Source organism: Sciurus carolinensis, chromosome 6 (genome assembly GCF_902686445.1).
Source record: "Sciurus carolinensis chromosome 6, mSciCar1.2, whole genome shotgun sequence".
Classification (NCBI taxonomy): Eukaryota; Metazoa; Chordata; class Mammalia; order Rodentia; family Sciuridae; genus Sciurus; species Sciurus carolinensis.
The window spans coordinates 146,079,293-146,092,692 of NC_062218.1; the positions used below are offsets into that span (position 1 = coordinate 146,079,293).

Here is a 13,400-nt window from a genome sequence, read left to right on the forward strand (position 1 = left end):
ATGTGCTAAGAGTCTTCTTATCTAAAAATTTAGGACTCTTGATATGAATTGTTCTATTTCACTTTTTATTAGCTAAAGCTTCTAGTGTATGACCCCATACATTTTTCTACACTGAAGTATAAGCCCTGTATCTCCTTCTAGGAACTAGGAACTAGTTCTATGCCACTAGGAACCCCAAACTTCATTTTGCACAAAGTAGCAGTTCAATAAATATTTGTTGGATGCATAAATGAATATATCAAATGCTTAATAAATGCTTTTAAGTTAACACCTATACTTAAGGAGAACATGGCTGATCATGAGCATCATTGGAGAAATTTTTTAAAAACCCAAACTCCTGGACTCCAAGCCTAATTAGTCAGAACCCCTAGAGGTGGTACCTACGTGATTCTGGGACTTAACCACATTTGGGAAGCACTGAAAAGCAATCTCCTAAGTGTCCTGTCATTTCTTCAAATGTTGCCTCCTCCAAGAAGCCTCTCAGGCCTTCCCTGTCCCTATGCATGGGATGTGGTTTCTCTCCCCTTCTAACCTCAAGGCACATTGTTCTCCCTTTTCCAGTGATTCTGTTCTCACTTTGCCTTAGAGGTAAGCAGTTTCTCTTGTCTCAACCCATCTAGGTAGAGGGTGAGTTCCTCTTAAGCAGGTACTCCATAACTCAGTATCCCTTACAGAGAGATCTCATACATTGGGTGTCCCCAGCTTCAGACAGAAACTCAATCTAAGGCCTCAGTTCATCATATTTGTATCATTCTAAAACACATCAAAGATACAATATTGACACAATAATAGACCTGTTTCAATAGAAGAAATTAAAGCTAGCTACATGTCAGAGACACTCTTAAAGTATAATGCAGTATGACAAGGCCATGAATCTTCAGTTCATCTTTTGACAATTTCTTACCATTGTGTTGACCTTATTTGCTATAAAGATCCCTTCAAATTGCACAGAAAAAAGTAGACACCTAACACAGAAAGCATGTCTCAGATAAAGACAAACAATGGGATTCAACCTTCCAACAGAGAATGCACCATAGCAAGTAATAATCATGGCCAGTAAGAACCCTAGTAAGCCTGATTCTAGGATCATATGGCAGGAATACAATTATATTCCATGGACATTATTCTTCTGGCAGTCTTGCAGAAGCCATTTTTATAGATGAGAAAATTGATTCTCACATATTTAAATCAGGGAAGATCTGGGATTCACAATATTATACACTGTGAGAATTCCCTTTAAAGAGTATCTGGGCTGTTTTCTTTGTATAAAATACAGGTAAACTGGGACCAAGTACAGTGGCATATTCTAGATTAAAGCAGGGAAACTTCCGTGCTCAGCAGAGCTGACTGCAGACATTACCTCTCCTTTCTCCAGTGCCTATGGAACATTTCCTCTTGTTACAGCTCAGCTCTACTGTAACTACAAATTTTCCTCAGAAAAACATTGACTTCTTTGGAAGAATAATGACAACAACAAGAAGTCATTCTTAATTAGATGGAAGAGATGTTCTCATACCTTTCTCCACAGACAGTTGAGAAACAACTCATCTTTTTAGTCTATGGGTCTTCCGCTTTTGAAAGAGTTGCAATTCAGATGCAGTCTGCCTCTGCTCAGAGTTTGCTTCTTTCTGCTTGAGTTTAACCTATTGCACTATAATAAGCCATGAGCAAAAACTATTTATTTGCAAAAGAAAAAAAATGGAAGACAAGCTAAAGCTACCTGCAAGACATAGATAATACCACAAAACCAGGTGGAGCAAAAGAATTCAGACAAATTCACTCTTCACAGCAGCTAATGCCTATCAACTGATGAATGGATAAGCAAATGTGGTACATCCTTATGACAGAATGTTATTTAGTCACAGGAAGAAGTGACGTACTGTTGCCTGCTACCACTCAGACGTACCCTAAAAACAACATGCTAAGTGAAATAAGCCCATGAAAGGTCACATATTATATAATTCCATTTATATAAAAAGTCTTGGAGAGACAAATCTGTAGTCAGAATGCACACTTTGTGGAAGATGTACAAATGGGACCAAGATTTATTTTGGAATGATAAAAGTGTTCTAACCTTAGATTATGGTGATGGTTGCACAACTCTGTAAATTTACTAAAAATCATTGAATTATACACTTAAAATGGCATGGGTTTGTGACATGAATGTTGTGGCATATAATGTAAGCCTCAGAAAATAATTTTAAAACAAATGAACTAAACGGAGGCTTTTGATGTCCCATACATCACTACTACAGAAGCTGAGCAGAACTATTGACCCCTAAGAGATAAAAATAGAATTTTTGAAAAGTCAATTTTTAAAAGTATGATTTAAAAGCATAAGTTAAAGGGGTCTTTAACATTTCATTGGATAAACAGTTTACATTCCTATCTGAGATTTAAGAAAATAAAGAAGCTATTTAGGTCTCCTTTTACCATGCCCTGGTGGCTGCACAGAGCATGTCATAGAGAGTAGTTCCACAAAGGAAGCTGGTGATGCAAACAGATGGCATTAGTCTTTCCCAAAGGTTTATAATTCATTCTCTTGAATTAAAAAAAAAAATTCTGTGATATACAGAATGATTAAACTCAGTGTGTGAAAAAGACAAAATACTAGATTATCTTAGGAAAAGAAAGGTAGTAACTTTCTTATTTTCCTCAATTCCTTCCCTGCTTTCAGGCAGCAGTGAGGGCAGCCCAAACTCATTGCCTTGGGAAAAAAAGGCTACAAACAAAAAAAACAGAGATGAAGTCTGAGCTTCCCATTCCAAAATAGACTCCTGATATTCTCAGCAGAGGAATTCGGGGGTTTCAGAAGTCTGACTTTGAGTACTCAAACAGAGTTCAAGTGGAATCTATAGGTTTGGCAAGAATATACAATGATGCAGGGACCAGTTGTCCCCCACCCCCACCTCTGCCCTCCTGTAGGGTGCCAGCCAAGCTACAGAAAGCAGGGCGTGACTCTGTACCAGGATGAGGGTGAGCTATCAGCACCATTTAGGGAGACAGGGACTGCTGGTCTAGCTGGTATAAAGAGGGAAGTCAGTGAGTACTAAACCTAATCATCCATAAAGTTACATGGTAAGCTTTTTTCTGTGATTTTAAAATTTGTTCTTTTTAGATATACATGACAGTATATTTTGACATATTATACATACATGAAATATAACTCATTCTAATTAGGATCCCATTCTTGTTTTATGTGATATGGAATTTTCCTGGTGGTATATTCATATCTAAGGACAAGAAAGTTATGTCTAATTCGTTCTACTATCTTTCCTATTCCTCTCCCTGCTCCCTTCCCTTCATTCCCCTTTATCTAATCCAGTGAGCTTCTAGTCTAATCCCCCCTTATTAGCATTTATATATCAGAGAGAACATTCTATCTTTGGTTTTTTGAAACTGACCTAGTTCACTTAGCATGATAATCTTCAGCTCCATCCATTTACTGGCAAATACCACAATTTCATTCTTCTTTATGGCTGAGTAATATTCCATGGTGTGTGTGTGTGTTTTACATTTTCTTTATCCATTCATCTGTTGAAGAGCACTTAGGGCTTGTTCCATAGCTTAGCTATTGTAAATTGAGCTGCTATAAACATTGATGTGGCCGCATCACTGTAGTATGCTGACTTTAATTCCTTTGGGTATATGCTGAGAAGTGGAATAACTGGGTCAAATGGTGAATTCCAAGGTCAGGGAGAATTCCAGGTTTTCTGAGGAATCTCCATACTGCTTTCCAGAATGGAAATTTGCACCAATTTGTAGTCCCACCAGCAATGGATGAGTACACCTATTTTCCCCACATCCTCTCCAACATTTTTTGTTACTTGTATTTTTGATAATTACCATTCAAACTGGAGTGAGATGAAATCTCAGTGTGGTTTTAAATTGGATTTCTCTAATTGCTAGAGATGTTCAACATTTTTTCGTATACTTTTTCACAATTCATATTTCTTCTTCTGTGAAGTGTCTGTTCAGTTCATTTGCCCATTTATTGATTGGGTTATATGGTTTCTTGGTATTAAGTTTTTTGAGTTCATTATATATCCTGAAGATTAATGATCTATCTGAGGCACAGGTGGCAAAGATTTTCTCCCATTCTGTGGGCTCTCGCTTCACATTCTTGATTGTTTCCTTTGTTGTGAAGAAGCTTTTCAGTTTGATCCCATCCCGGTTATTGACTCTTGATTTTTATTTCTTGTGCTTTAGGAGTCTTGTTGAGGAATTTGGTTCCTAAGCCTACGTGTTGGAGAGTTGGGCCTACATTTTCTTCTAGTAGGCACAGGGTCTCTGGTCTAATGCCTAAGTCCTTGATTCACTTCAGAATTGATTTTTGTGCAGGGTGAGAGATAGGGGTTAAATTTCATTCTACTACATATGAATTTCCTATTTTCCCAGCACTATTTGTTGAACAGGCTATCTTTTCTCCAAAGTATGTTTATGGTGTCTTTATCTAGTATGAAATAACTGTATATATGTGTGTTCATCTCTGTGTCTTCTCTTCTGTTCCGTTGATCTTTATGTCAGTTTTGTGCCAATAGCATGCCATTTTTGTTACTATAGCTCTGTAGTGTAATTTAAGGTACTTCACAGAATTAGAAAAAGCTGTCATGAAATTCATTTAGAAAAATAAGAGACCCAGAATAGCCAAAGCAATCCTTAGTGAGTAAAGTGAAGCAGGAGACATGGCAAGCTTTTAAAAAGTTTAGGTGCCAAGGTTGGCATGCTAGAGGTCTTGGTGCAGGGAGGTGTGGGCAGGGAGCATGCTCAGCTACTTGCTATTATATTATGTTGTTCCTCTGTGCTTTTGATTCTTCACGTGGTTATGATAATGAACAAAGTCTGCAACACATGGTTTAGGGAGCTCGATTAGATCAGTGGTTCTCACGCAGGGGTGGTTTCTTCTTCCAGAGAACAAAGTCTGGCACACAGAAAATAGAAGCTAGGGATGCTGCTGCTAAACATTCCATAATGCACAGGATGCCGTCCCACAGCAGAGTTACTGGCTCTGAATGTCACTAGTGGTGAGGTTGGGACATCCTTGGGGTACATCATCTTTATAAATTCCTTTCTAACTGTAAGATTCTAGTATTCAAACCATTAGATGCCCTTCTGCATGTGCTATGGGTTGGAGGGTGTTTGTGCATGTACATGCAGAGACCCCACCTTGGGACTGGGGGATGGAGGAGTTTATGTGGGTTTGCATTATGTCTACTTTACTCTGTGCACTACACAGGTAAGGTCCCTGCACAAGGCCCTAACCTAACCTAACCTTCTTTCACAACCCTCACCATGTCTAAGTAAATAATAGTAGGCTTTGCAAATGTTACCAATATAGAGTAACAGCTGGGTAGGAGCAGAATGTTAGGCATGAAGTCCTTAAAATGAAATTCAGATTTTAAAATCTTTTAAAATGAATACTGGCATATTCATTTGCTGGTGCTTAATTTCATCAGTGCTGGCAAAATTGTCAGTGTGGTGAAAGGCATATTCCAGAGGTACTCCTTTCTCCCCACATCTCTCATGAAGCCAGTGATATAGAGTTCTTTCTTTTTCTCCCTATAACAAAATCAACCCTGTGGAATAGGTCTGAAAATTATATTCTCACTAGAGAACTGATCAAACTTTCAGGTCATGAAACTCTGTGCCCTTATGAGGGAATGGGGAAGTGGCACCTAATATCCATTGCATGGAGCACTGGAACAGGCCAACACACCAAAGTTTAAATACCAACTCTTCAGCTGGAATGTGCCCATGCCTGGAATCCCAGTGGCTCAGGAGGCTGAAGCAGGAGAATCGCAAATTCCCTCTCAAAAGATAAAATATGTATATAAAAAAAAAAATATATATATATATATATTTATTTATATATCTGGAGATGTGGCTCAATGGTTAAGCACCCCTGGGTTCAATCCCTGGTACCAAAAATTAATTAACAAATTAACTAAAACCAACTCTATCACTTACTAGTTTTGGGTCATGGGAAAGCCACTTTAGCTTTCTGGCACTTGATGTCCTCCTTGAGACTAGAAGATAATAACATCTGGACTACAGTGTTGAGTGAGGGTTGGAAAATATCTGCAAAGAGTATGGTAGGTGGTGAACTCTCAGGGCAGAGCTTGTATCTGTCTGTTTTATTCATGGCTAATGTCAGTCCTAGAATAGTCCCTAACCCATGGAGGGTCAAGAAATAGTAGCCATTGTTACTGAAAGTCTGTTCTATTCTCAAAAGTTCTTCCTCCTTCCATAATCAGGAAAGCAAAGCTATGTGGATGAACCTGGCTTCCAGGGATCACTAACCTTCTATCCTTTCTAACCATTCTAGGGCAAAGAAGGAGCCTTCATGGTCCGAGATTCCAGGACTCCAGGAACATACACTGTATCTGTTTTCACCAAGGCCATTGTGAGGTATGGTGCTGTCTCTGCTCAGCAGAGTAGGGAGAGACACTTCAGAGGTGGGGGTCGGTAACAGAGCAAAGCCACAGGTAGAGGTCCTTTAGAAATGGTACAGCTTTCCTTGTTCTCTCCGAGAAAATCAAGGCCAGATGCAGTCAAGAACAGAACTGAAGAGAGTTAGAAAGCGACAGAGCTGTGACTGGACCCCAGGTTCTCCCCTGGTTAGCTCTGTCATTAGCAGAGCTCCAAAGAAATGAAATATTTGCATTTGATGCATATATTATTTAACACACAGAGTAACAGAAAAGATATTCCACCAAAAGCAAACCTATGTGAATTTCAGTTCTGGCTCTGCTAATAAAACCTCCACCATTTATTGAGGCCTTATTATGTGCCAGGAACTTTACAGACCTTTCCAATCCCGAGAAGCCCTGAAGGCAGGCCTTGCCAGCCTCACTTCACACAGAGGAGACCAAGGCTCAAAGAGCTTGACGGCCCCTCCGCCTTCAGGCTCCAGCCACGCTGACTGCTCGACCCTCACTGCTTATCTGCCCCCACCCCACCCCCCGCTCGTCTCCTCCTTTGTAAAATGATGTGTGAGAGCCTATTTAGGTCTCAAATCCTCTTCTAGGTAGAAAATTATTAAGTTCAAATTTGGCAATAACCAAACATGCAGTACATAGTAAGAGAAAAAAAGTAATCTTCAAGGTGTCCTCAGGGATGTTTCCTGGAAGTCAGAGGACATGAGCAAGACGGGGAGCAAAGTCAGGGTTTAATCAGATGACAGGGAGGAAGGGTGCCACCCTGGGATGAGAAAGAGCACAAGGAGCATCGCAGGGGGTGGGTCATATATCTGCCCTCCTGGGTTCAGAGTGGGCTGAGACTCCACCAGGTATGCTGGAGAAGGAATGAGAGGTAAAGTCTGTGTTGGGCTCGTTGATTCACTAGCAAGACCCCCACATGTGCTGCTGGACAATATCTATTAAGGTTTAACAGCAAAGGGGTAGAAGGCAAAGTCAGCAAGGGGAGAGGCACATGGGGCCTAGTCCAGAGGAAACCAAACACAGCTTCCAAGACCTTCGCCCCGTGGGTCACACAGGACATGCATCATTCCTCCAGCAAGGGGTTACTGCAATATGGTGAAGTATTGCCTGCCAGAGGAGTCAGGAGAGACTCAGCACCCAGGAGTTTTATTGGAGGCAATTTAAGTAGGCACCCTGTACCTCGCATATACCAAAATTCCAGACTTCCAAAGGAGAGCTTACATTCCGCAAAGCCACACTGTTGGTACCCATTATAGTCGCAGCCAGCCACCCTCAGCAGTTAGAGAATGGTGAGAGCCCTCCCGACTTCCCAAACACCAGCCAAGGGCTAACTGTGCAAGCAGGCCTCTCTAAGGATGGTAGCCAGGCCTGCTCCTTAACTCTTCCACTCAAAGTCACATAAAAGTGAAGGGGCCAGAGGGGCTTCATCAACAGACACTGTTGACCGTCAGCTAGTGGCGTGGATCTGGGAGGCACATGTGCAGCACCTGTAGTGCCAGTCCCCAGTTTTGAGGCTGTGGAAGAGACATAACCAATCCATCCAGTCCTGTCGCCAGCTGGACCCAGATGCAGCCTTGGAGTACTTCTTAACACAACGCTGGGGCACCAGGACCAACCTGACAAGACTTTACACAGGTTGTCTGCCATCCTTTGAAAGATTAGGAAACAAAGAGAATGAGAAGCTGATGCCAGTAGACACTTGGTGTCTCAAAATTGCTTCTGCGTTTCATGTGTTTAAAGTGAGAACAACCCCTGTATAAAGCATTATCACATCAAAGAAACAAATGACAACCCCAAGCGGTACTACGTGGCTGAGAAGTACGTGTTTGATTCCATCCCCCTCCTCATCAACTATCACCAACACAATGGAGGAGGTAAGTGCTCGAGGGCAGAGACAGAGGGGGACCCTCTCTGGGGACTTGAACAGAAGTGACAAAGCACTGCTGGGTGGGTTTCTTCATGCCAGATGAGCTGGCCATAAATGATAACTGAATACACAATTGGAAAAGGATACTAAGTATTTGATTATCTCACACGTTTCATTAGCAAACTCTGCTATGGAAATCATGAATTTCACCCCCCCACACACACATGTGTACTTGTGAATCTTCTCAGAATGTGATATCAGCAACCAGACTTTGTGGTTTGTTTTCTAGAATAAAAGTAGCTCTTGCAACAGATTTTTTTCTAGTGATTTAACGTAGACAGTTGCTATAGAAAAGCTCTAACCATGGCTTTTGGCTTTTCAATCGACTCAGGCCTAGTTACCCGACTCCGGTATCCAGTCTGTTCCTGGAGGCAGAAAGCCCCTGTCACAGCAGGGCTGAGATATGGTGAGTAGCATCATCAGGAATGTTAGGCCTTGGAGCTACAACTTGAAAGGGCCGGGGAAAATTCTAAGTGGGCTTCCCATGAGCCTACCTGTATCCCAGACTTCAAGTGACCATTCAAAGAGCTATAATGTGTATGTGGAGATGGCAGTACTAATGAACATTTGAACATTCACAGTGTGTGTAGGACGAATGATGTATGCCAGCACATTTATCTAGACCAAATCTATAGCCTTTGGTTTTAATGAATCCATCAATGAAGTGTTTGTTGAGCACCTACTTTGTACAGAGCACTTTACTAAATGCTGTATAAAATATTAGATGACAGCACCTTAGCACTGTATTTCCACCTAGATTCTACAACTTTCCTATTATCTAGCTTGTTGGATATTTGTAAGAACTGTGATCTGGCAGCATTCAGTATTAAAAGTTGAGGACTGAGAGTGTAGCTCATTGTAGAGAGCACACACAAGACTCTGGAGTTGATCCAAGCACCAAAAAAACAATCAAACAAATAAACAAAAACAACTTTAATACCTGCAGCAGGGTGTGCATCTGTAATGTAGCAAACCCTACGATGATCCCCTCTTGTCTTGTTCACCCACTTGGGATTATCTGCCTGCAATCTGAAGGCATTTGAGTGTGTATCTTTTGGTCCAAATTGTGTGTTATTTGAGGAAGAAGTTGGTCTAATCTTCCTAGATTGGTGGTTCTCAAACTTCAATGTGCAGAAAAATCTTCTGGAACGCTTCTTCAAAATCTTGAATTCCTGGACCCTCTGCACCACTTACAAAAACATGCTCCCTGAGAGTGGGGGCCTGGGGTCTGCATTTTAAAAAAGTGCTGTGGGCGACTTTGACCCAGGAGCTCAAGGGGTGCTTTGAGAAACTGTGCTGTGGACTCTTCATTCCTAACCAGTCTGGCACATGGTAGATACTCCATACTATTTGCTGTTAAGTCTCTGCCTCCAAGAGGTAAAGATCTGGCTGTTTCCGGTATTAGAGAAAGCATTGGTACAGGACAATGCGTCTCTATCCTCTTTATGAAAACAATGTTATTCTAATATCTGTAGGATGCTAAAGTGTCCATGCTGGTTAGGATCTCAGAGATTGTTTAGTCAAAAACTGAGGCTCCAATCCTTGGTTTGTTTACTGAACATATATTGAGAGCCTGCCATGTACCAGACACCAGGTCAGCTTGTGCCTCTGTAGAAGTCCCCTCTGAATCCCCTCTTACACAGCCGTTCCAGCTAAAGCCTAGAATTGTGCTGTGCACATAGCAGATGCTTTTGATGGGTGAATGGATGAATGAGTGATAAATTCAAATGATATTTGCTCTATGTAAAAAACATTTTAGGAAGTTGTTGGGACTTTGTAATAATCCTTTTATATATTTGTTTTATATCTTGAGTATTGCCATTCTTCTTCTTTCCATGTTACCGCTTTATATACATTTTAATGGTTTTAAATGCATATTTTATGTTACTATTTGAGGAAAAAGATAATTAGCTATAATAGCTCTAAGTCTAGGATTTGTACCATGTGCCATCACTGAGTTATATTTAACATAGGCTGAAATTCTAGATGGAGTTATGTTGTTTTCTGGTAGCACTATTCCTTATTATTTTCTCTAAAAATCAATCTCTCTCTCTCTCTCCCTCCCTCCCTCCCTCTCTCTCTCTCCCTCCCTCTCTGTCTCTTCCAGGGAAATGGGTGATCCATCCCTCGGAGCTCACTTTTGTGCAGGAGATTGGCAGTGGACAGTTTGGGTTGGTGCATCTTGGCTACTGGCTCAACAAGGACAAGGTGGCTATCAAAACCATTCAGGAAGGGGCAATGTCAGAAGAGGACTTCATAGAGGAGGCTGAAGTCATGATGTGAGTGATAAAACAAGGCTATGCAGACACCCTGGGGAGGGTGTCCTGTGCTGTGTTCTTTAAAACCCCATCTAACACCATGTCATGCCACCTCCATGCTCAAACTCTGGCAATGGCTGGCTATTGCACAGTGAATAAAATGGTCTCCGAGGCCCACCATGGTCTGACCCTTCCCACCTCCCAATTCTTGTCCCCTACCCATCCATCTCCCCTCTGTTCCATGACATGCCAACCACACTGGCCTCTGTTCATCTCATGCTATGACTCTGTACTATCCTTCAGGTCTTGGCTCCAATGACATGTTTCTGTTTGGGGAAGGGTGTGAATTCTCTTTGCAAAACCAAAAGTTGGACAAAGTGACAGTTCTGCTATTTTGGTGTCACAAAACATTTGACACATTTAGAAGACTGAATTTTGGGTATCTTACCCCCTGCCTTTTTCTCCAGGAAACTCTCTCACCCCAAACTGGTTCAGCTCTATGGAGTGTGCCTGGAGCAGGCCCCCATCTGCCTCGTATTTGAGTTCATGGAGCATGGCTGCCTGTCGGATTACCTGCGCAGCCAGCGGGGACTCTTTGCAGCAGGAACCCTGCTTGGCATGTGCCTGGACGTGTGTGAGGGCATGGCCTACCTGGAAAAGGCGTGTGTCATCCACAGAGATTTGGTACGAGCATGCATGGTGAACACCAGCAGGTGAAGGGTGAAGTGCACATCCCACTAAAGAGCTAGCAAGACTGAGGATGCATTATTAAATGACAGGTCACAGACCACCTCCCTTCTCTCAACTTCTTCCTTCCTCCACCCATGGGTCCTGTAGGGAAAGTGTTTCATGAGGACAGGTCTGTGCTCTCTGAGTTTCATTTTGCATGCTTCCAAAATGGAGCTAATGGCCACTTCTTCTTAGCCTCTGTACCTCAGTTTCCTCCTGGTAAAATGAGGGAAATGGACAAGCACAGTTTTTCTTACAATGTTATCCATGGATCTACCATAGTAATATTAGAATAGGTCGTTGGGGCTCAGGAATATTCATGTGTTTCCCCATATGATTGGAAAGGAAATTTCAAATTTGAGTCTCAATGGAGTCTATCTCCAAAGGCTCTTCCAATGCAGCCTTCTGTTTCTCCCTATTGAGGTATAACTTCCAGATGATCAACAACTTCAAAGTATTCTTATACTAATCCCTTGGGAGACAGTTTCTTCTTATCATCCCTGAAGAAACTGTCAAGAGTTTCTTTCACATCAGTTTCACATCAGGTTGCGTTGGAGCCTATGTTTGGTTAGACCACACCATGGATTTCTTAGGATCCAGGAATGAAGATTAGCCTGCTCATCCTGATAAAGGTTCAACTTTCTAGCAAACTTCCAGCAGGTGCTTGTGAAGCTTAACTAACCTTTGCAAAGCTCCTCTATATGCTTGTACAACATCACATGGAAAGGCAAAGACTGCTAATGGGAGACTGCTGGATCACTACTTAGCCACCAACAATTTTCTTTTCTCTTTTGTTTGCCCATCTCCTCTCCAGGCTGCCCGAAATTGTTTGGTGGGAGAAAACCAAGTCATCAAGGTGTCCGACTTTGGAATGACAAGGTAACACAGGGATGCCGTACCTGCAAAGTGTCAGCAGTGGGACTGAGGCCTCTGAACATTCTGATCTCTCCATTCTATTTTCTTCCCAGGTTCGTCCTTGATGATCAATACACCAGTTCCACGGGCACCAAATTCCCAGTGAAGTGGGCATCCCCGGAAGTGTTTTCTTTCAGTCGCTACAGCAGCAAGTCAGATGTGTGGTCATTTGGTGAGTGTCATTCAGGTCCCACCCCCATGTGATCTGGGACTGTGGGGGACCAGCTATTTCCTTAGTCAGATATGGACAACTCTACCTGCCTGATCCCTGTATGTTGAGGGCATCCCACTGAAGTCCTTTGTAAGAACAGCCCGGAAATGTATGAGAGGACCCTTATTATTGTATTTATTCCTTTGAAATAGCAGAGAGATAAAAACAAAAGTGAAAAACAGGAGTCTGGTGGCAGCTACTATGAGGCCAAAGCCAGAAGAGTCAGGAAATTAGAACATAAATTCCTTGAAGGCAGGGACCATGTTTTGTCTGACATTATACTTCCACATTTAACCTCAAAAAGTATTTTATTCATTCAACAACAATTTATTGAGCATCTACTGTATAACCAGGGGCTAATGTTGGTGCAGAGGCTGCAATAGACATAACTTTCTTTTTGGAGCTAAATTTTAGGGAGGAGAAGAGACAGAACAATCACATAAACCAGCTAACAGATGAAAGATTTAGCAAAATAAGGGTTAATAAGTGGTCTGAATAAAATAAAACAGTAATGGGATTGATCTGCATTAGCTAGTGTGCTCTGGGGAAGGTCTTTCTGAGGGTTGACTCTTGAGCAAAGAGTTGCATAATGAGAGAAAACTGTCACAATTCCAAGAGTCAGGGAGCAGTGTCTCTGACATAAAGCCCAGAAAGTGCAAAAGCTTGATATATCCCAAAACAGGGGGCTACTGATTTCTTGGGAGAACAGAACACAATGAAGTTGGCAGGCCATAGTAATAAATTTGAATTTCTAAAAAGTGTAAATGCGCACAAATGAATGAATGAAGCCAGTGTGGTGGGAAATGCTAAATATTCTTCCTGAATCTGCCATGTTAACCTAAGTCAAGGTTTGTGCCATACTAAAGATGTGCACAAAAATATACCAGATGCTCTCTTTCTTTCTGGATTACAGTAAGGAT

General features: G+C 41.8%; 1 protein-coding gene across 3 annotated transcripts in view; it reads left to right on the forward strand.

Moving 5' to 3' along the window:
- Positions 1-13,400, forward strand: part of Itk (IL2 inducible T cell kinase) — a 63,353-nt gene that overhangs the window by 40,029 nt on the left and 9,924 nt on the right. For all 3 annotated transcript variants that reach the window (XM_047556199.1, XM_047556197.1, XM_047556198.1), the window contains exons 9-15: positions 6,326-6,408; positions 8,181-8,314; positions 8,699-8,773; positions 10,475-10,646; positions 11,093-11,309; positions 12,169-12,233; positions 12,323-12,441. In XM_047556199.1, the coding sequence (XP_047412155.1) occupies positions 6,326-6,408; positions 8,181-8,314; positions 8,699-8,773; positions 10,475-10,646; positions 11,093-11,309; positions 12,169-12,233; positions 12,323-12,441 (865 nt within the window). The remainder of the gene's footprint in view (positions 1-6,325; positions 6,409-8,180; positions 8,315-8,698; positions 8,774-10,474; positions 10,647-11,092; positions 11,310-12,168; positions 12,234-12,322; positions 12,442-13,400) is intronic.